Source organism: Natrix helvetica (assembly GCF_964273705.1).
Source record: "Natrix helvetica genome assembly, chromosome: 15".
In the NCBI taxonomy this organism is placed as follows: Eukaryota; Metazoa; Chordata; class Lepidosauria; order Squamata; family Natricidae; genus Natrix; species Natrix helvetica.
Genome location: NC_138565.1, coordinates 6,090,409 through 6,110,991, shown reverse-complemented (window position 1 = coordinate 6,110,991; position 20,583 = coordinate 6,090,409). Strand labels below are relative to the sequence as shown.

General features: G+C 45.8%; 2 protein-coding genes across 6 annotated transcripts in view; one reads left to right on the top strand and one right to left on the bottom strand.

Annotated features, from left to right (window-relative positions):
* Positions 1 to 1,228: 1,228 nt before the first annotated feature.
* On the bottom strand, positions 1,229 to 8,875 carry NAIF1 (nuclear apoptosis inducing factor 1). 5 transcript variants are annotated; one of them, XM_081967685.1, is made up of 3 exons: positions 8,695 to 8,875; positions 6,656 to 7,281; positions 1,229 to 1,961 (listed from the first exon to the last, which is right to left on the bottom strand). In XM_081967685.1, the coding sequence occupies exons 2-3, from the start codon at positions 7,161 to 7,163 to the stop codon at positions 1,489 to 1,491; spliced, it is 981 nt and encodes a 326-aa protein (XP_081823811.1). In that variant the 5' UTR covers positions 7,164 to 7,281; positions 8,695 to 8,875; the 3' UTR covers positions 1,229 to 1,488. The 5 variants fall into 5 exon arrangements, with proteins under 5 accessions (XP_081823811.1, XP_081823813.1, XP_081823810.1 ...); XM_081967687.1 differs by having other exon boundaries at positions 6,656 to 7,223; positions 8,704 to 8,874; XM_081967684.1 differs by having other exon boundaries at positions 6,656 to 7,223; positions 8,695 to 8,872.
* Positions 8,876 to 9,279: 404 nt separating this feature from the next.
* Positions 9,280 to 20,583, top strand: part of SLC25A25 (solute carrier family 25 member 25) — a 50,842-nt gene continuing 39,538 nt past the window's right edge. Inside the window, exon 1 of the mRNA XM_081967282.1 lies at positions 9,280 to 9,613. Coding sequence (XP_081823408.1) covers positions 9,335 to 9,613 — 279 coding nt within the window. The 5' untranslated portion in view covers positions 9,280 to 9,334. The remainder of the gene's footprint in view (positions 9,614 to 20,583) is intronic.

Here is a 20,583-nt window from a genome sequence, read left to right as displayed (position 1 = left end):
AGACAGGTTTTTAAAGGTAGGTATGTGAGGGTATTATGCCCCCTGCAGGTAACAGAAACCCTCGGAATATATATATATATATAGGATGTCTGGACTATTTTATCTTGCAAAGCCAAGTTATTGGAGAACGGTCTTCCCTATTGCTCTGTATTTTTTAAAGCTTCAGATACTGAGAAATCTCTGCATGTAAAACATTTAACAGCGTTCTGTTAAGCTTTTGTTATAGGCCTGTTATGCAGACAGCCAAATGCATTGAGCATCCATCCACAAATGCAAAGTTTCATAATTTAGAATAAGAGTTGGAAGGGACCTTGGAGGTCTTCTAGTCCGACCCCCTGCTTAGGCAGGAAACCCTACACCACTTCAGGCAAATGGTTATCCAACCTCTTCTTAAAACCTTCCAGTGTTGGAGCATTCCCAACTTCTGGAGGCAATTTCTGTTCCACTGATTAATTGTTCTCACCGTCAGGAAATTTCTCCTTAGTTCTAAGTTGCTTCTCTCCTTGATTAGTTTCCACCCATTGCTTCTTGTCCTGCCCTCAGGTGCTTTGGAGAATAGCTTGACTCCCTCTTCTTTAGGGCAGCCCCCGAGAAATCGGAAGACCGCTATCCTGTCTCCCCTAGTCCTCCTCTGCATTAAACTAGACATACCCAGTTCCCTCAACCGTTCTTCCTCTGCTTTAGCCTTCAGTGCCCTTATCTTTGTTGCTCTTCTCAAGTTATGGCTGGGGGCACTGCATTAAGCCAGAATATGATTTTCTTTTGGCTTCGTGTTGTGTGAACTTCAGTCACTGTGTCTCGCTCAATAAACTAAGGTTCACTGTGTCATTGCTTGCAATACCAGTGTGTGCAATTGTCACCTTGGAGGCTGTCCTGATAGCAGATCAGGATGTGTGTCAGTACTGGCCCCACGGCATCATCAGAGTGGTGTGTGTGTGTGTTTAGATACTCCATTCTGGGATCAACACATCCCAGCCACAATATCCAAGGATCTGTGGACAGTATCTACAATTATTCACACTTATTTGGCTACCTGTGATCCAGCCTTTGTCAACCTGCTTTCTTTTCTCTGAGCTGGGCCTTCAAGTTCCAAGAATTCTCTAAGTGCGATGGCGGAGACCATCCCCTCTCTTTCTCCTAGCCTGAATCCTGAAAACAGCAACTCTTTGACCAATTTTTTGTTTTGTTTTTTTTTTTTTAAAAAAAGAGAGCGAGAGTCCGCTTTCCGTTTGTATAAAAATCTATTTGCCCATCTTTTCCTTTAAAATCGAACATTTAAAAGTTATGGTTTATTCCTAGCAGAGCCAAGGAAAATGCGTCAACTGTTTTAGAAAAGGACATGAGTTGAGCTGGGTAAGTAAGTAATCCAGAGCGGGGTTTTTTGGGGCTTCTAAACCCGTCGGATGGCACAAAATAGGATGCCAATCGCCTCTTCCTGAGCCAGGCTCGGGTTTAGAGGATTTCGCACACACGCCCCTCCCCGAAATTTCATTGAATGAGGCTATCCTGTCCATTCTGAGTCGCTTGGCTTGGATCGGTGGTCCCCGAAGGGGCGACGGGCGTGTTGCTCTGTAGAAACCGCCGGAAGTCCTTAATCACGGGGTGCATGATCTGGATGAGGGCGTTGAGGGCGGCCTGCATCCCTTCCATGGCTTGGGCCTGGCGTTCCTGCGCGCAGGCCTGCACCTCTTGGGAGTGGCGGATTTTCTGCAGCAGCTCGTTCTGCTGTTCGAGGTGCTGGGCGATCTCTTTGACGTGCAGGTTGGTGACTCGCTGCTCCTGCAGGAGCTTGGCGGAGTTCAGCGCGATCCTGTTTTTCAGTTCCTGGGGCTTGGCGGACACTTCGGTTTGCTGGGTGATCATCTCCAAGGGGGCTTCGGCTGTGACAGTGGCGGGGGCTTCGGTGGTGCAGTACTCGACCACCCCCTCTTCCAGGCTGTGGTAGGTCATCTCTGCCGGAACTAAGAAGAGGAGGAGAGCTTTTTTTGAGAACTGGGAGGTTTGCAATGTGGCCTTCCAACCAAGGGTTCCCAAAACAGTTGGCAGAATTAAATCTGGGAATCTGAAGCGTTCTAAGAATCGAGCTTAGAATTAAATCTGGGAATTAAAGCAACCCAAGAATCGAGATTAGAATTAAATCTGGGAATTAAAGCAACCCAAGAATCGAGATTAGAATTAAATCTGGGAATTAAATCATCCTAAAAATCAAGATTAGAATTAAATCATCCTAAGAATCGAGTTTAGAATTAAATCTGGGAATTAAAGCATCCTAAGAATCGAGTTCAGAATTAAATCATCCTAAAAATCGAGTTCAGAATTAAATCTGGGAATTAAAGCTTCCTAAAAATTGCGATTAGAATTAAATCTGGGAATTAAAGCAACCCAAGAATCGAGATTAGAATTAAATCTGGGAATTAAATCATCCTAAAAATCAAGATTAGAATTAAATCATCCTAAGAATCGAGTTTAGAATTAAATCTGGGAATTAAAGCATCCTAAGAATCGAGTTCAGAATTAAATCATCCTAAGAATCTACTACAGAATTAAATCTGGGAATTAAAGCTTCCTAAAAATTGTGATTAGAATTAAATCTGGGAATTAAAGCAACCCAAGAATCGAGATTAGAATTAAATCTGGGAATTAAAGCAACCCAAGAATCGAGATTAAATTAAATCTGGGAATTAAATCATCCTAAAAATCAAGATTAGAATTAAATCATCCTAAGAATCGAGTTCAGAATTAAATCATCCTAAGAATCGAGTTCAGAATTAAATCTGGGAATTAAAACTTCCTAAAAATTGCGATTAGAATTAAATCTGGGAATTAAAGCAACCCAAGAATCGAGATTAGAATTAAATCTGGGAATTAAATCATCCTAAAAATCAAGATTAGAATTAAATCATCCTAAGAATCGAGTTTAGAATTAAATCTGAGAATTAAAGCATCCTAAGAATCGAGTTTAGAATTAAATCAGGGAATTAAAGCATCCTAAACATCATCAAGTTTCAGCTACGGTATAATCTGATTAAATGAAGGTTTGAAAACACCATTGAGGCTGGATCCAGAAAAAACATGAGGCTACCTTTCCCACCTGGTAATACTGTAATTTTTCTTATTTTGAAGACAGTTTTACCCTAGCTAGCAAAGAGACTATGTTTGGTAATAATGCTATTTATAGGTGAATATTTATCAGCTTCTATGTCATGTCAGAATAAGGGGGGGAGGCAAGATGAATGATGAGTGATTAGATTGTTGGCAATCCCTGGGGTGCATTGTGAGAATCCAATCAATTGTGGCTAAGTCAGTGGTGACTTCTTCCCCCTCTTTTATGCCTTCTGCACATATTCACAGCTGGTGTGAAGGAATGAAAGGAACAGGCCTGGGGAGACAGCTTGAGGTATTACACACAGCAAATGTCGTGGGGGAGGAGGGGAAAACATGTTTCCGGGCTGCTTCCAAATCCAGCCTGATCCGTTAACGCTGGTAACCCTGCACCCGGCAATGAATGTCAGAATTGAAAGGGACCTTGGAGGTCTTCTAGTCCAACCCCCAGTTCTGGCAGGAAAACCCTGCACCATTTCAGACAAATGGTTATCCAATCTCTGCTTCGAAGCCTCCAGTGTCGAAGCACCCACAACTTCTGGAGGCAAGCTCTTCCACTGATTACAGGTAGTCCACGAATTACGATGCTTGTTTAGCGACTGTTCAAAGTTACGACGGCACTGAAAAAAATGACGTAGGGCCAGTTTTCACACTTACGGCCATTGTAGCCATCCCCATGGTAATGAGATCAAAATTCAGACCTTTGTCAGTTGACTCATATTTATGACGGGTCGCAATGTCCGGGGTTACGTGATCCCCTTTCGCGACCTTCTGGCAAGCAAAGTCAACGGGGAAGCCAGATTCACTTAGCAACCGGGCTACTCAGTTATCAACTGCAGTGATTGACTTAACAACTAAGGCAAGAAAGGTCGTAAAATGGGGCAAAATTCACTTAACCAAGGTCTCACTTACCCAACAGAGTCTTGGGGCTCAATTATGGTCATAAGTCAAGGACTACCGGTATACAGGTTTGGTTTTTTTTTGCTATAGCCGGGAAGGAGGAGAAGTTGGATGACAATAGAGAAGACTAGCTTTGAAAGAAGAGGAAGAGCTGGCTCTATAAGTCAACCCTTGAGCAAAGTAATCTAGGTTTCCCAAGAGCATGAAGCAAATTCCCGGTCCCAACAAAAACCCCTTTTATTAAATTCCTGTGAATTCTGCTCATTCACATCCAGCAAAGTCTTTCAAGGGAGGATTTACGGTCTCAGACATTATCTGGCTTCGAGAGCTGCCAGGCCGATCTCTGCAGAACTTGGCAAGGAGTCTCCGAGAGTCACGAACCAATGAAGAGAACTAATGGTCTCCTGCAAACTCCACTCCCCTTTTGCTCCTCTTTTATTTCCTCTGGGAGGGGCCATTCACCGTCCACCTGCGGCCTTACTCCCAAGTCGACCCCTGCTGTTCCCTTCGTCTGGCAACTCTCTGGAAACAGGCTCCAGCTGTTATTCTGCCTCACTGATGTCTGACTCTGAAGGCAGCTGATAACTGGCATACGGTCCTGGCCCCCTCTCTGCCTCCGACACAAAGCTCTCATCCGAGCCTTCCCCAGACTCCAGGACTGGCCCAGGTTCCTCTCCAACCTCCTCACTGTCTGACTCTGCTGCCAGCTCTGCTGGCCGCTGGGGGCTCACAACAACGGCTTGGGTGGAGGTGTTGAAGATATGATTCATAGATCTCATGATGCAAGGATGCAGGAGCCTCTGAGATTTTCCCCTTAGGGCTTTGAAAAGAGTCACATTACAGATCTAGCGTTATCAGTGCTCCATAAACATAGGATGGTATTAGTGTCACACCTGATAAATTGCCCAGGGTGATGAAACTTATCTACTGATTATCACAACAAAGCCTATTTGACTGATAACAACGTGACTATTCATGGCCTTTATAGGGAAGCGATGTTTCCTGAGAAATTAAGGCTATTGTGTTTTATTAGAGCAATTGTTTTTTCCAAGGACGAGTTTGGGGTAGGAGCAGAAGGCGGGAAGAATCCATTCCAGGGAAGGGAGTGGGTTGAGAACACATCAGGTTACAGAATGTTTTTTGATCGAATATCTCCGGGGCTACCAGGGAAAACAACAACCCACAACTTAGTCACCTGGCACAAGGTTAACAGAAGCAGTGAGTGGAGGTGAGCCAGGAGAGCTTGGGTTGTTTTAAAAACATTCAACCCCACCCTGATTTTTGCATGCCTGGCTGACATTTTTCTCCTCCTCTGGCAGGCAAGGACAAAATGAGATTGCGGTGTTCTGAACATGCTGAAGGCAGCAGGGTTGCGGAATCAATCAGAGGCAGTCAGGTGTGACCTTAAAGGTGCAGGTTACGACCAGCTGCGAAGCCCATTGAGCAGGTTCCGGGCAAGCTCTTCCCCCAAATTCTAGATAAGGGGCTGGATAAGAGGTTCAGACCAGGATCGCAAAACTAAAAAGACCAAATCAGTGTAAAAAAGATGTTGAGACTCTAGAAAGAGTGCGGAGAAGAGCAACCAGGATGATGAAGGGACTGGAGGCTCAAACAGATGAAGAATGATTAAAGGAACTGGGCATGGCTAGTCGAGTGAAGAGAAGGAAGAGGGGAGACAGGAGAGCAGTTCCAATATTTGAGGGGCTGCCACAGAGAGGAGGGGGTGAAGCTATTTTCCAAAGCACCTGAAGGCCAGACAAGGAATAATGGATGGAAACTGAACAAGGAAAGATTCAACCTGGAAATAAGGAGAAATTTTCTGACAGGGAGAACAATCAACCCATGGAACAGAAGTTGCCTTCAGAAGTTTTGGGAGCTTCATCACTGGAGGTTTTCAAGAAGAGATTGGACTGCCATTTGTCAGAAATGGTGTAGGGTCTCCTGCTTGAGCGGTGGGTTGGACTGGATGGCCCAACAGAATTCTGGGAGTTGAAGTTCATACATCCCCAGTCAGAATTCTGGGAGTTGAAGTTCATATATCCCGAGTCAGAATTCTGGGAGTTGAAGTTCATGTATCCTCAATCAGAATTCTGGGAGTTGAAGTTCATACATCCCCCGACAGAATTCTGGGAGTTGAAGTTCATACATCTCCAGTCAGAATTCTGGGAGTTGAAGTTCATACATCCCCAGAGAGAATTCTGGGAGTTGAAGTTCATACATCCCCAGCGAGAATTCTGGGAGTTGAAGTTCATACATCTCCAGTCAGAATTCTGGGAGTTGAAGTTCATACATCCCCCGACAGAATTCTGGGAGTTGAAGTTCATACATCCCCAGAGAGAATTCAGGGAGTTGAAGTTCATACATCCCCCGACAGAATTCTGGGAGTTGAATTTCATACACCCCCAGTCAGAATTCTGGGAGTTGAAGTTCATACATCCCCAGTCAGAATTCTGGGAGTTGAAGTTCATACATCCCCAGTCAGAATTCTGGGAGTTGAAGTTCATACATTCCCAGCCATAATTCAGGGAGTTGAAGTCCATACTTCATCCTAGCCAGAATTCTGGGACGTGGTCGACCCATCTTAAGTCATTCACTAATCTGAATGACTCTGACTAATGCTGGCTGTGTGGGAAGGAAGGAACAAGCTACTTACTCTGTGTAAGGGTGACGGTGGTTGTGGCAGCTGTAATGGGTATTTCCGACGTATGGGTGCCGGTGCAGCTTCCTGCGGGCAAGCTGATGATGGTGGCTTCTCCCAGAAGGTTACAGATGCGCTGCTGCATGGGAGTGAGAATCACTGGGGCAGCAGAGGTCCCTGTTGCATCTTCTTCAACCTCCTGGACTTCACCGCCTCCTTCCTGGTCATTGCCACCATCTTCTACGGCGGCTCTGACTTGGGCAACCTTGCGCCGTACCTCTGTCTTGAGGTCTGACCACTTCTTCTTCACTTCCGGCAGCTCCCGGCGGCACGTCGCCACTGCGTTGACCCGTCGCAGGATGTTGTGCCATGCGGCGGCCTTGACGGTCAGCGGCACGCCTGCGTTGAAGTGGTTGATGAGCAGGTGCTTGCTCCGCTCCAGTTCCTCTACGATGATCTCCACCTCCCGTTCCGAGAAGTTCATCTTCCGTTTCTTAGCAGGTGGTGCCGGAGGGGACGACATGGCGATACGAGGGTCCGAGGAGGAAGACGAGCCAGGTCAGGGGGGTCTTGAGACGAAGCACTGCGAAAAGGAGGAGATTTGTGTTGAAAAAAACAGACCCGATTTGGATCGAGTCACCCTATTTCGGAAGGAAGGAAAGAGGCTTCGTTATGCAAGAATATCTCCCCAAAGGGTGGATGGATGCAAAATCCAACCAGAGGACCGATAAGCAGAGCCAGCTATGTAGTGAAGCATTTACAAATTTTATAGTATTAGTATTTGTAAGTATTTATAACGCAGGTAAATGGCCAAAGTTAGGTAGGGACTATATTTGGGTTAACTGCGAGGAGAAGTTAGGTCTTAAGGTTAGCGTGCTACCTTGCTTTCCAAAATTACAGAGAACCATGGGGAAGTTGGGTGGCATTCTAGCAAAGTAAAATTGTCAAATGAAGGAGTCGAGAGAATGGAACTCATGGCAAATACGAGTGTGCGTGTAACGGACTCCGCGCCTATTCAGGTGGTCCTTTTGTACAAACTTACCTAGGAGAGCATCTCATTTAGCATTTCTGGACTGGGAGAGTTAGGGTTGTTTCAAAAGGGAGCCAAGAGAAGTCGAGGTTTAAGGATGGCATTTGGGAACTGGCCCATCTCTAAAGTAGATGGGAAAAATAGGGTTACCTCTCCCAATGGGATATTTGGGGTCTCTGAAATAGGGGGGGGGGGGGCTACATGGAAAGCGTCACTACCCTTAGGTAGACTTTGGGAAGGGGGGATAAAAGGGAATAAAAAAAGAAATAGCTAACCATTTCTGGAGCTAATAAATAAATAATAAAGAAATAGCTAATCATTTCTGGAGCGTGAAAAAAAAAAGGAATGGATTCTTTAAATTCAAAACTGAATTGTAAATTCAATTTTGGGGGGAGGGCAGGAGTGGGAAAATGGGAAATAGCCACGTAAGGGACATAAATTCATTTTTAAAATTTAATTCCCGAGGAATTAAAATCCCAGTCATTTTAATTTTAGGGAGGGGAAGTGAGGAAAATATGGGGGTTTCAAAAATTGGGGGCGGGGGTGGTGGTGAAAAGGGAATTCATATAATTTCCATTTCAGGAGTTCCTTTTCAGTTTAACTTCTCAGAAAGGAACACAGAAGCCTCAATAATTATTATGAATATTATTATTATTATTATTTTACTCGGGGGGGGGGGAAACAGGGGAAAAAGAAATTAGGGTGCATTGGTGAATTTGAGGAGGGGGAGAAAGAGAAGGGAATTGATTTACGTTCTGTCAGAACTGAAAAGTTAATTCTAATTTATAAATTAAATATTTTTTCAACACCCCCCCAAAAATAAGAGGAAAAAAAGGGGGGGTTCAGTGGGGATTTGGGGGGGGCTCAGCCAAGGGGTTTCAGGCTTCGGGCCTGGTGGGAGAAAATCCCCTCAGCCTGGACTAGACTCCCCCCCCCCGCGCCCCCTCCCGCCATTTCGAGGCCCCTCCGCCCTTCCCGCCATCCCCTTTCCCAGCAGGCGAAGAAAGGTACGCAAATTGCGTACCCCAACTACCCGGCGACACCCGCCCCGCAGAGAGCCTCTAACTTTGCGGCAGTGGCGTAATGGCTTCCAGAATCGGCCCCCTCGTGCCCCTTCCTTCTCATTGGCGCAGAGGGTGTCAGAGCCCGCCCTCCCGGTGGCCCCGGCCTCGCGCGAAGGGGCGGCGATTGGCTCGGAGAGCCGCGGCGGGTGGGTCCCTTCATCCGGGAGAGCTTGGAGCCGATTGGCGAGGAGGCAGAACTCGATTGGCTCCCAGCGTTGTCCGTCAAGAGAGAGTGTTTTTGATTATACGGCCTTTTCCTATCAACGCCGCATGTTCTCGGATTCGGGTTTGACGTTCTTCCGCCGGCCAACAGGGGGCCCTTGCGCACTGACGTAGGAGGAGGAGAAGGCGGAGCAAAGCAAGACACGGTTTTTTCTTTCTTCCCGCCCTCCCCTCCTTTCTTCTCGCGAGATTTCTGCCCCCCCCGACGCGCCTTCCCCGCTCCGGATTGGGCAGCTTCGATAACAAGCGCGCCCTCGAGCAATCAGAGAGCGGTGCACCCTTCAGGGAGGCGGGACGTGGCTTCAGAAAAGCCGCTTCCGCTGGGCAGGCGGCCACTTCCGCTGAGAGAGGTGGTGTCAGTTGAGTTGTGTGGCGGTTATGCCGGCCGGCGCGCGGCGCTCGCTGGCTTCCCCGACGGTCGTTAACGGCGTCTTGTGCCAGTGCGGCGGGGTCTCCCCGTCCCCTTCCCCCGCTTCCTTTGCCACCTTCTCCGGCAGAGGCGGCGAGGCCGCTTCCCGGTTCCTGGCCGAGCACGAGCGCCGCCTGTACAGCCTCTTCCTTCAGCTGGATGTTAACCGGGACGGCGCCCTCTGCGTCCACGATCTGGCCGTCGGGCTGGAGCGGCTCGGCCTCCACCGCTCCGAGCGGGACCTCTGGGTGAGTTTGTTCCCCCACCCCCACCCTGGGTGGATCCACACGTGCGCCCGAACACGCGTGTCAGTTGTTAATTTTTGAATGTAATTTAAACTGTTGGAAACTTTAAAATGTTAAATGTTGGGGAATATAGAATAGAATATATCTTTATAGCTATTTTATATATCTATAATCTATTATCTGTCTATCATCTGTTATCATCTATCATCTATTATCTATAAATCAATATATCCATCTATTATCTGTCTATTTATCTATTATCTATTATCACCTGTCTATCAATCAATCTATCATCTATTATCTAACTATCATCTATTATCATCTGCCTATCAGTCTATTTATTATCGTCTGTTTATATATATCTGTAACATCTATTATCAATCAATCCATCTATTATCATCTATCTATCATCTGTCTATCAATCCATCCATCCATATATGTATATACATACACACACACACACACACATATACACACATACATACATATGTAGTCATAGATCAGATTGGGGAAGGGGAATTTGTGAGATATTTTCTGTGAAGAAAAAATAGCATAAATAACTAATAGCAAGAGATGATCGATAAGGAGGAAAAGATTAATAGAAGAGAGGTATAATTATAAGGTATATATATGTATGTATGTGTGTATGTATGTATATATATACATATATATATATATATATATATATATATATATATATATATATACATACATACACACACACACACACACACATATACATACATACATACATACATGTTGTATTTGTGCTGATAAATAAATAAAGGGCATACCAGGGGTTGTAACACAAATACATACATACATACATACATACATACATACATACATATTTTCGCAGATTTTCACGGGTGTAAGTATTTGGTCTTGTTGTATTTGAGTCTTTTCCCGTGTAAGATTGAGATTGTCTTGGCAATGTTTCGGGGATGTCTCGCTATCTTCAGGCTGGTGTTTTCGGCTTAAACACCAGCCTGAAGATGGATCAGTGGATGGGAATGTGAAAGTAGATAATTAAATAAATACTATTAATTTTGAAGGTAGTTGAAACAATGTTGGGAATTTAAAATGTTAATGATTGGGGAAGGGGAATTTGTGAGATATTTCCTGGAAAGGAAAAATAGGGTAAATAACTGGAAATAACTGATTTATCCTGTTTTATAGATTTTTTTTCCTGCCTTGCTGATCGTCCGTGTAGGCAATCCTCGTCTTACAACCGCTCGTTTTAGTGACCGTTCTAACCTAGGACGGCACTGCAAAAACAGTGACTGATGGCCGTTTTTCACACCTGTGACCATTGTGGCATGGTCACATGATTTACATTCAGAATGTTTTGACAACTGACTCACACTTATGACGGTCACAACGTTCTGGGATCACCTGATTCCTTTTGCGACCTTGGGACAAGCAAAACCAATGGGGGGAAACAGACTCACTTAGCAACCATGTGACTAATTTGACAACGGCAGCAATTCGCTTTAACAAGGGTGGCAAGAAAGGTCCTAAAATGGGACAAGACTCACTGAACGAATGTCTCACTTAGCGACATAAATTTGGGGCTCAGTTGTTGTAAGTCGAGGACTACCTGTATTTTACTTGTGGCCCTGTGTTTATTTCTAACATTACTCCCCGATTCTGTAACTGATTTGTTCCCGATGCCATCCATCTGCTAAACTCTCAAGATTCGTGTGTACATGTATACATCTGAGCTAGACTGCATTGTTTCTCTGTGTCATATATGTGGGTATTTGCACAATTGTATATATTGTCATGTTTATGTAGTGTAAAGAGGATGGCTCAGTGGCTAAGATGCTGAGTTTGTTGATCAGTAAGGTCGGCAGTTCGAATCCCCAGCGCCCCATAACAGAGTGAGCTCCTGTGACTTGTCCCAGCTTCTGCCAACCTAGCAGTTCCAAAGCACGTAAAAATGCAAGTAAAAAAATAGGGACCACCTTTAGTGGGAAGGGAACAGCCTTTCTTGTGCCTTTGGCGTTTAGTCATGCCGGCCACATAATCACGCAGACGTCTTCGGGCAGCACTGGCTCTTCAGCTTTGAAATGATTGGTTGATTGTTCTCATTGTCGGAAAATTCCTCATTTCTAGGTTGAATCTCTCCTTGATTAGTTTCCACCCATTGCTTCTTGTCCTGCCTTCAGGTGCTTTGGAGAATAACTTGACTCCCTCTTCTTTGGGGCAGCCCCTGAGATATTGGAACACTGCTATCATGTCTCCCCTAGTCCTTCTCTTCATTAAACTAGACAGACCCAGTTCCTGCAACCGTTCTTCATATGTTTTAGTCTCCAGTCCCCTAATCATCTTGGTTGTTCTTCTCTGCACTCTTTCTAAGACAATTAAACAGTGGAAGTGTTTAGACAGTCACTTATCTAAATTAGTATAGGTTCTGCTTGAGCAAGGGGCTGGACTAGGAGACCTCCAAGGTCCCTTCCAGCCTATTCTATTCTATTCTAGCATAATTTCTGATATCTTCCCCCTCTCCGCCTGAAATGGTTTACAGCTTAAGAGGAACAAATTAGGGGTGACTGACAGTTACTGAAAATATTTCTGCCAAGAATGGCTGAATCAAGTTGAGAGGGGGAGGTTATGACACGTCTACCCTGTTTCCAGGCTGAATAAGCCAATGTAGGTAGTGGTTTTGGTTTCTTACCTGGACTACCTTGTAGGGTTGTCAGTACATTTGCTTTCATCCATTCCTTGTTCTGTCCTTCCTTTATCTAGTTTTATTTTTCCATCCTCAACATGTCGATTGTAAGTTTACAAGGGGAAAAGAAGAAGAGACTGGATTGCCATCTGTCAGAAATGGTGTAGGGTCTTCTGCTTGAGTAGGGTGGGGGGGTTGGACTAGATGACCTATAAGGTCCCTTCCAACTCTATTCTGATTGATTGATTCAGTCTAGAAACAAGGTGGAATTTTAAGGAGGGAGTCAAGATATTTTCCAAAGCACCTGAAGGCCAGACAAGGAATAATGGATGGAGACTGATCAAGGAGAGATTCAACCTTGAAACAAGGAGGAACTTTCTGACAGTGAGAACAATTAACCCATGGGACAGAAGTTTCCTTTGGAAGCTGTGAGAGCTTCATCCCTGGAAGCTTTTAAGAAGAAATTGGACTGCCATTTGTCAGAAATGGAGTAGGGCCTCCTGCTTGAGTGGGGGGTGGACTAGATGACCTACAAGGTTCCTTCCAACTCTGTTCATCTGGATCTAAAAAAAAGAAAAACCATAAGAAAAAGGCATTGACTTCCAAATCATCTTGGTTTTTTTTCCCTTTCAGCTTGTATGTCCCTTTTCCTTCCCTTAATTTCCTATTTTTATTTTTTCTTTGTATTTTATATAATAAAGCAAAATTTGATAACGACAACATGTCAATCTTAAAGCTCATGGAGGTGTGTGACTTGATCCATTGATTACTCTATAAAATGCACGTACATCACTAATGTTAAGTAAACAATGATGTTTCCAGTTGGCTTTCTGCCTCCTTCCTCCTGATATGATTCATAATCAGTTACGTTTAGGCTAATGCAAAGAAAAGCTGATAGGGAAGCCTTTGGGTTGTGAGCATTGGCGTTCCCACCTTCCCAACTGCGTAAACCTGAACGTAGAAAAACCAGAATCTTGTCCCAATGGACTTAGCAACCGTTCCTCTCACCAAGTTAACTGTCGTTGTGAACTAGGTTTCCGCTTCGTGCCCTGCGCTGACTTTTTGCAAAAGCCACCGGATAAATGATTGGCCATTTCTGAGATTAACAAACCCAGCTGTAGAGGGTTCCTTGCATAAATATGTCTCATTGAACCACTCACTATGCGTTCACCAAAGCCTTATCCTGCCCCCTCTTCCCCTATCCCCTAATAAAAGCTTTCGAGGTGTTGCAGATTATTCAACATTTGTTGTTAGTTGCAAAGTTGCGTCCGACCCACCGCGACCCCATGGACCACGTTCCTCCAGGCCTTCCTTTCCTCTACCATCCCCTGGAGTCCATTTAAGCTCAAGCCGACTGCTTCAGTGACTCCATCCAGCCACCTCCTTCTCTGTTGTCCCCTTCTTCTTTTGCCCTCCATCGTTCCCAGCATGAGGCTCTTCTCCAGGGAGTCCTTCTTCCTTCTCATTAGGTGGCCAAAGTCTTTGAGTTTCCTCTTCAGGATCTGGCCTTCTAAAGAGCAGTCAGGGTTGATCTCCTCTAGGACTGACCGATTGGATGGCCTTGCAGTCCAAGGGACTCAATGCAGGAGTCTTCTCCAGCACCAGAGTTCAAAAATCTCCATCCTTTGGCGCTCAGCCTTCCTTAGGGTCCATCCTTCACAGCCATCCATTGCAACTGGGAAAACCACAGCCTTGACTCTACGCCCTTGTGTTGGCAGGGAGATTACAAATACTGAATTAAATCTGCAAGACAACTTCAAAGGGGCTTTTATTTGGGGAGTGGGAGATGGGAAGGAAAAGTGGTCCTCGGGATAGATTTGTGCCAGGAAAAATCCACGCAGTCCTCGACTCGCAACTACAACTGAGCCCAAAATTGCGGAGGGAGACTGTTGTGAAGTGAGTTTTGCTCTCTTTTGCCGCCTTTCTTTGCTACAGCTGTTGAGGGACACCTCACCACAGTTGTTAAGTAAACACGGTTGTTAAGTGAATCCGGCTTCCCCATCCGAAAGTTCGCAAAAGGTGATCGCTTGACCCCGAGACACCGCAGCCGACGTAAATACGCGTAGCCAAACTTCAATCCTGTGACACAGGGATGGCCACGAGTCACCGTTTTCAGTGCCCTTGTAACTTTGAACGGCCACTAAACGAACTGTCATAAGTCAAGGACTACCTGTACCAGTAGGTAAGCACGTATCTTATCCCTGTGTGTGCAGTATATGCCCTCTTCAATCATCCCTTTTGTTTGCTGTAGTTTTGATACGATTGCTTTGGCATCGGATCGTCTTGGCCACAAAGTTCGGCCCTTGTCAAACAAGCTGATTTTGTGCACCCTTGTTGATTTTGGCCAATTGCCCCTGCTGTTTAACCTTTGTGTTGCCTTATCAGATGTGGCAGCCCCGAGTGGCGTCTGGGGCGGTTGGCCAGGGTCCATTTCCAAGTGATCTTTCCCACTCTGGAATCTATTCCCGGCACAGAAAGAAGTTCTCCAGAACTTCCTCATCAAGAGGTGGAGCTCAAGTGCCTTCAGACGTTGTGGGAGCTTCATCACTGGAGGTTTTTAAGAAGAGACTGGACAGTCACTTGTCTGAAATGGTCTAGGGCAGTGGTTCTCAACCTGTGGGTCGGGACCCCTTTGGGGGTCGAACGACCCTTTCACAGGGGTCCACAGGGGTCGCCTAAGACCATCAGAAAACACATATTTTCAAAAAAAATACAGAAAACATAAAATAATTTTATGGTTGGGGGTCACCCCAACATGAGGAGCTGTATTAAAGGGTCATGGCATCAGGAAGGTTGAGACCCACTGATCTAGGGTCTCCTGCTTGAGCAGGGGGCTGGACTAGAAGACCTCCAAGGCCCCTCCCAGCTCTGTTATACTCTGTATTTCCTCGTGATTTCCGTGATGGCTAATCTTTTTTGTTGTCATGTGCCTGAAGCGCATGCGTGTGTGCCTGCAGCCATAATGCAATGCACATGCAAAAAACCCCTCCCCCATGCATGTGCCCTGCCCCCCTCACTCATTTTGGGCTTACAGGTTGGTGCAGGAGGCTTCCCAGGCCCAAAACGGGGCGTGGGGACGCTGTGCAAGGCCCCAAATTGCAATGCAAGCATCCCCCGCATTGCGCCTCCGTCTCTTGCACATGTGTGGCAGAGACCCTAAGACCAGCTGGCTGCCGGAAGGTGCGCACTCATGCACAGTGGAGCTGGGTTGGAGCGATGGCTGGTGTGCCCGCAGAGAGGGCATTGCGTGCCACCTGTGGCACGCGTGACCATAGGTTTGTCATCACGGGACTATATTGAAGTAGGGAATATACTTAGGGACAGAGAGCTGCCTCTGACCATATAATGTATTCCGGTATGTGTTGACTAATAAGTTTTCTGACTTTTTCCTCCCACGCACTCCGTCTCTACGTATTGCTTTTATCCCACTCTTGGGCTGGTTTATAAAAAGAAGAAAGCAATTAAAAATAGCACGGAAAGGAAAAAAAAGCTAAACAAAAGCAAGTCTCGGGAAAATGCATCTTTAGGCTTGGCTGCCCCTCTGATTCTGCGCCAAGCCACTTCTTTTGTCACGAGTATTTAATTTTCATTCCTGACTGACAGCTCATCCTTCCCCTTCTGTGAACGCCGGACCGGTTGCAAAGAGCAAGCTTCAACACAATCGTGGCGGGCATACAATGCAAATAATGTCATTCTTGCTGCCAAGAATATTTAATCTTTTGCGAGCCAACGGTAGCATGTCTTTCGTACGATTCGGATATTTGAAAGCTGATCTGCCCGGCTTTGTCCAAAGTTGAGCAGCAATTTCTTTCCCCGAAAACATCCACAGGTTGATTTTAATATTATTTTTGGAGGGCAAATACTCTCGGGAAAACCCAAAAGGTGCTTTTTCAAGAGGCAACTGGACTTTCTGTTATTTCTTTGAAGACCTTTTGCTTCTCATCCAAGAAGCTTCTTCAGTTCTGAGCTGTGTTAGTTGTTCCTAAGAGCTCCTGCTCTTAGGTGCAACAACTTTCTTGTTTTTTTTCTTTGAAGACGTTTCGCTTCTCATCCAAGAAGCTTCTTCAGCTCTTCTTCAGAGCTGAAGAACCTCCTTGGATGGGAAGCGAAATGTCTTCAAAGAAAAAGCAGAAAGTCCCATTCCTTCTTGAAAAAAGGCACCATTGGGACAACCATGACCTGGATGATGGAGAATCTCCATAGACTGTCAGGGAAATACCTCAATTTATAGCAGGCCTAAGGAGTTGCTGATCTTAAGGCCCTGCTATTCCTTTTTGTTCTCCAGACAGATTTAGGTGTTAGGAGTTATTCAGTAAAATGTCTGTGAAGATTCTCAGTCATGGTGGTCCCAAAGGTGCTTTTTTCAAGAAGCAATGGGACTTTCTGGGGTTTTTTTTGAAGACATTTCGCTTCCCATCCAAGAAGATTCTTCAACACTGAAGAAGAGCTGAAGAGATGGATGAGAAGCGAAACGTCTTCAAAAGTCTAGGGAAGAGAAGGACCAGGGGAGACGGGATAGCAGCCTTCCAATATTTGAGGGGCTGCCCCAGAGAGGAGGGGGTCAAGCTATTGTCCAAAGCACCTGAAGGACAGACGAGGAATAATGGATGGAAACTGACCAAGGAGAGATTCAACTGAGAAATAAGGAGGAATTTTCTGACAGTGAGAACAATCCACCCATGGAACAGAAGTTGCCTTCAGAAGTTGTGGCAGCTTCATCCCTGGAAGCTTTCAAGAAGAGACTGGACTGTCCTCTGTCTGATATGGTGTAGGGCCTCCTGCTTGGGCAGGGGGTTGGACTAGATGACCTAGAGGGTCCCTTCCAACTCTGGCATTCTATATTCAAAGGAAGAGAAGTTGCCTTCAGAAGTTGTGGGAGCTTCATCCCTGGAAGCTCTCAAGAAGAAACTGGACTGCCATCGGTCAGAAATGGTGTAGGGTCTCCTTGGGTGTGTGTTGGGGGGGTTTGGACTAGATGACCTTCAAGGTCCCTTCCAACTCTGTTCATCTGTCTTCAAAGAAAAAACGGAAAGTCCTGTTGCCTCTTGGGGAAAAAAAAGCACCTTTGAGACTTACTTCAGCAAGATTCAAAGGCCTCCCTTTCCCTACTTTTGAGCTGGGTGGGGAGGACAAAACAGTGCGCTTCATTTGGCGGTGAACATTGGTGTTGACTACACGGATGGGCGGCGCTAATTTCCGTAAGCTTTGTTGAAAAACACGCAAACGCCGTACTTTGGCTCGCTTGTCACGTGAATTTGGCTGCCCGGGGATCCATCCTTGGCATTGCAAATTTCTTTTCACTCTGGTTTAAAGAGATCCAAGTTAGCCTGGTACATAAAAGCCGCCTTTCTGCTTCTGTATTTATAGCCAACGAGTCTTCTGTCAACTCTTGTCTTTGCAAGAGTGCCTGTCATATCAAGGGGCGTCTTTGTTTCCTCCTTTAGCCTGTCGTGCTTTTTCATCTCTCCTTGACTGACAGCTTCCTCTGGCTTTTCACCTTTTCTCCCGCAGGGCTGATGAAACCTCTCTTCTCGGGACTCTGAATTCTTCTACTTCTTCTCGTCTGTCCAACAGAGCGAGGCCCGTTGAGTCTCACGGCGGCTGCCATGAACTGGTGCGTTTCGAGACCTCCCACCTCTGAAGTCCTGGGCTGCCCAGGGAATTTGGGCAGAATTATTTTCCTTGTGCGTGCAAGCAGGATGTCAGAGCAACATCCAGGAAGTTCTGCCTGGGATAGCAATAGCACTTAGACTTATATACCGCTTTGCAGAGCTTTTACAGCCCTCTCTAAGCAGCCTCTTGGCCCCCCAACAATCTGGGTCCTCATACGGAAGGACGAAAGGCTGAGTCAACCTTGAACTGATCAGGATCGAACTCCTGGCAGTGAGCAGAATTAGGCTGCAGTACTGCATTGCAGCCACTGTGACACCACGGTCCCTTCCTTCCTTCCTTCCTTCCTTCCTTCCTTCCTTCCTTCCTTCCACTACTTAGACTTCTATACTGCTTCACAGTGCTTTTAAAGCCCCCTCTAAGCAGTTTAGAGAGTCAGCCTCTTGCCCCCAACAATCTGGGATCTGGGACTGTTTCCATACGGCCTTGCGATACTTTTGAATCCTTTTTGGTGTTTTGTTTGCCTGGAAAAAGGAACACTTTTGCCTTCTGTTTGGGAAGAAAGCTACATAGTAAAGACCCAAGAGAAGGTTGCGTTGCTTTGAGGGGCAAAGTTAGCACAATGGAAGGATTGTGTGCGGCGTTGCCATTTTAGAAAGTTCGCCGAAAACAAATGTATTACAGAGAGGCCCCCGTTCGTTTTGTGATGCATTTGCTTGGTCTCGTGTCAGTTCTTCTCCTTTATTGGTGTCAGAAGCAGCCACAAATTATAAACCTTCCACCCAGAGCAATTAAAACAGGTATAAAATAGGTCATTGCACTAGTAGCTCGGGTAAAAGTTATGTGCAATAAATAGGATTAAAGCTAAGTGACATTCGTTCAGTATTGGGCCATATCGACAGCATTTTCTCTCCCCGGTGTGAGCTCTTCCTCCATATGTGACCAAGGACATTGTACGCCCCATGGCATAAATGTTGAGATGGATTCTCCTTCTCCACATTCACACAGCCTATCTTCTATTAGGAACAATCTTTTTTTTTAAGATTGTCCTTTGGCCTTTCTATCCTGGCCTGCAGGAACTCATAAAAACCTAGGGAATAGAATAGAGAGTAGAGTAGAATAGAGAATAGAATAGCTGGACCTTGGAGGTCTTCTAGTCCAGCCCCCTGCTCAGGCAGGAAACCCTATTTCAGACAAATGGCTATCCAACATCTTCTTAAAAACCTCCAGTGTTGGGGCATTCACAACTTCTGGAGGCAAGTCGTTCCACCGATTAATTGTTCTAACTGTCGGGAAGTTTCTCCTCAGTTCTGAGTTGCTTCTCTCCTTGATTAGTTTCCACCCATTGCTTCTTGTTCTACCCTCAGGTTCCCTGGAGAATAGCTGGACTCCCTCTTCTTTGTGGCAACCCCTGAGATATTGGAAGACTGCTATCATGTCTCCCCTGGTCCTTCTTTTCATCAAACTAGACATACCCAGTTCCTGCAACCATTCTTCATGTGTTTTAGCCTCCAGTCCCCTAATCCTCTTTGTTGCTCTTCTCTGCATTCTTTCTAGAGTCTCCACATCTTTTCTACTCATGGCAACCAAAACTGGATGCAAATATTCCAAGTGTGGCCTTGGAGAATACTTTGACTCCCTCTTCTTTGTGGCAGCCCCTGAGATATTGGAAGACTGCTATCATGTCTCCCCTAGTCCTTCTTATTAAACTAGACATACCCAATTCCAGCAATCCTTCTTTATATGTTTTAGCCTCTACTCCGTTATCATCTTTGTTGCTCTTCTCTGCACTCTTTCTAGAGTCTCCACATCTTTTCTACATTGTGGCGACCAAAACTGGATGCAAATATTCCAAGTGTGGCCTTCCCAAGGCCTTATAAAGTGGCATTAACACTTGACGTGATCTTGATTCTATCCCTCTGTTTGTGTGCTGGCTTTTTTTTTGGCATCTGACACACACTTCCTTCTCCTCCTCCTCCCCCATGACTGTGTGAATGGGTCATCCCACCATCTTCCTCTTCACCTAGGGTGGGACAGGGCTGGAATTTCCATCTTGAGTTGAAAAACGGCCCCCAGCTCTCCCATGTTCTCGCTCTCTTCTCTCCACAGTCCAGTGAGGTCCCAGGTCCCTCATTAACGCAACCAAACCCGGATTTGAACCGGATGGTCAAGAACGGCAGTGACGGCTGCCCACTTGTGTAACGCTGGAAATTCACAAAGTCAACCAAATGTTGAAAGTCAACGGTGGCCAAGAGGAACTTCCTACTGATTTTTTTTTCCAAATTCAGCTCAATCCTTCCTGGAGGAAGAGGACATTTCTTTCCCTGCTTGCCCCATAGTCCTCTTGCTTCCCCAATGTGACCAATGTGTGAAAGCGCAGAAATCCCTCGTTTGCAATTTCCCGAATTATATTAAAGGAACCCGAAGCCCGTCCCTCTGAGCTCAGCAGAGAGTGCTTTCTTCAGAGCTTCTGAAATCGTCATTTTTTTTCCAAAGTTTCTTCATCTGTCTTTTTTAACCTCTCTCGGTTGCCTAATGGAGTGAAGGAACCCACCCGTATGCTTGTAACAGATTAGCAGGGTTGGAAGGGACCTTGCAGGTCATCTAGTCCAACCCACTGCCCAATCATGAGTCCCTGCACCATTTTTGACCGATAGCAGTCTAGTCTCTTCTTGAAAGCCTCCAGGGA

Bases quoted from the DNA above. Each gene is read 5' to 3' on its own strand.
- NAIF1 (XM_081967685.1), bottom strand. From the start codon at position 7,163: ATGTCGTCCCCTCCGGCACCACCTGCTAAGAAACGGAAGATGAACTTC. The intron at 1,962-6,655 runs GTAAGTAGCTTG...TCCTCTTCTTAG, and splicing joins CACCGTCACCCTTACACAGA to TTCCGGCAGAGATGACCTAC.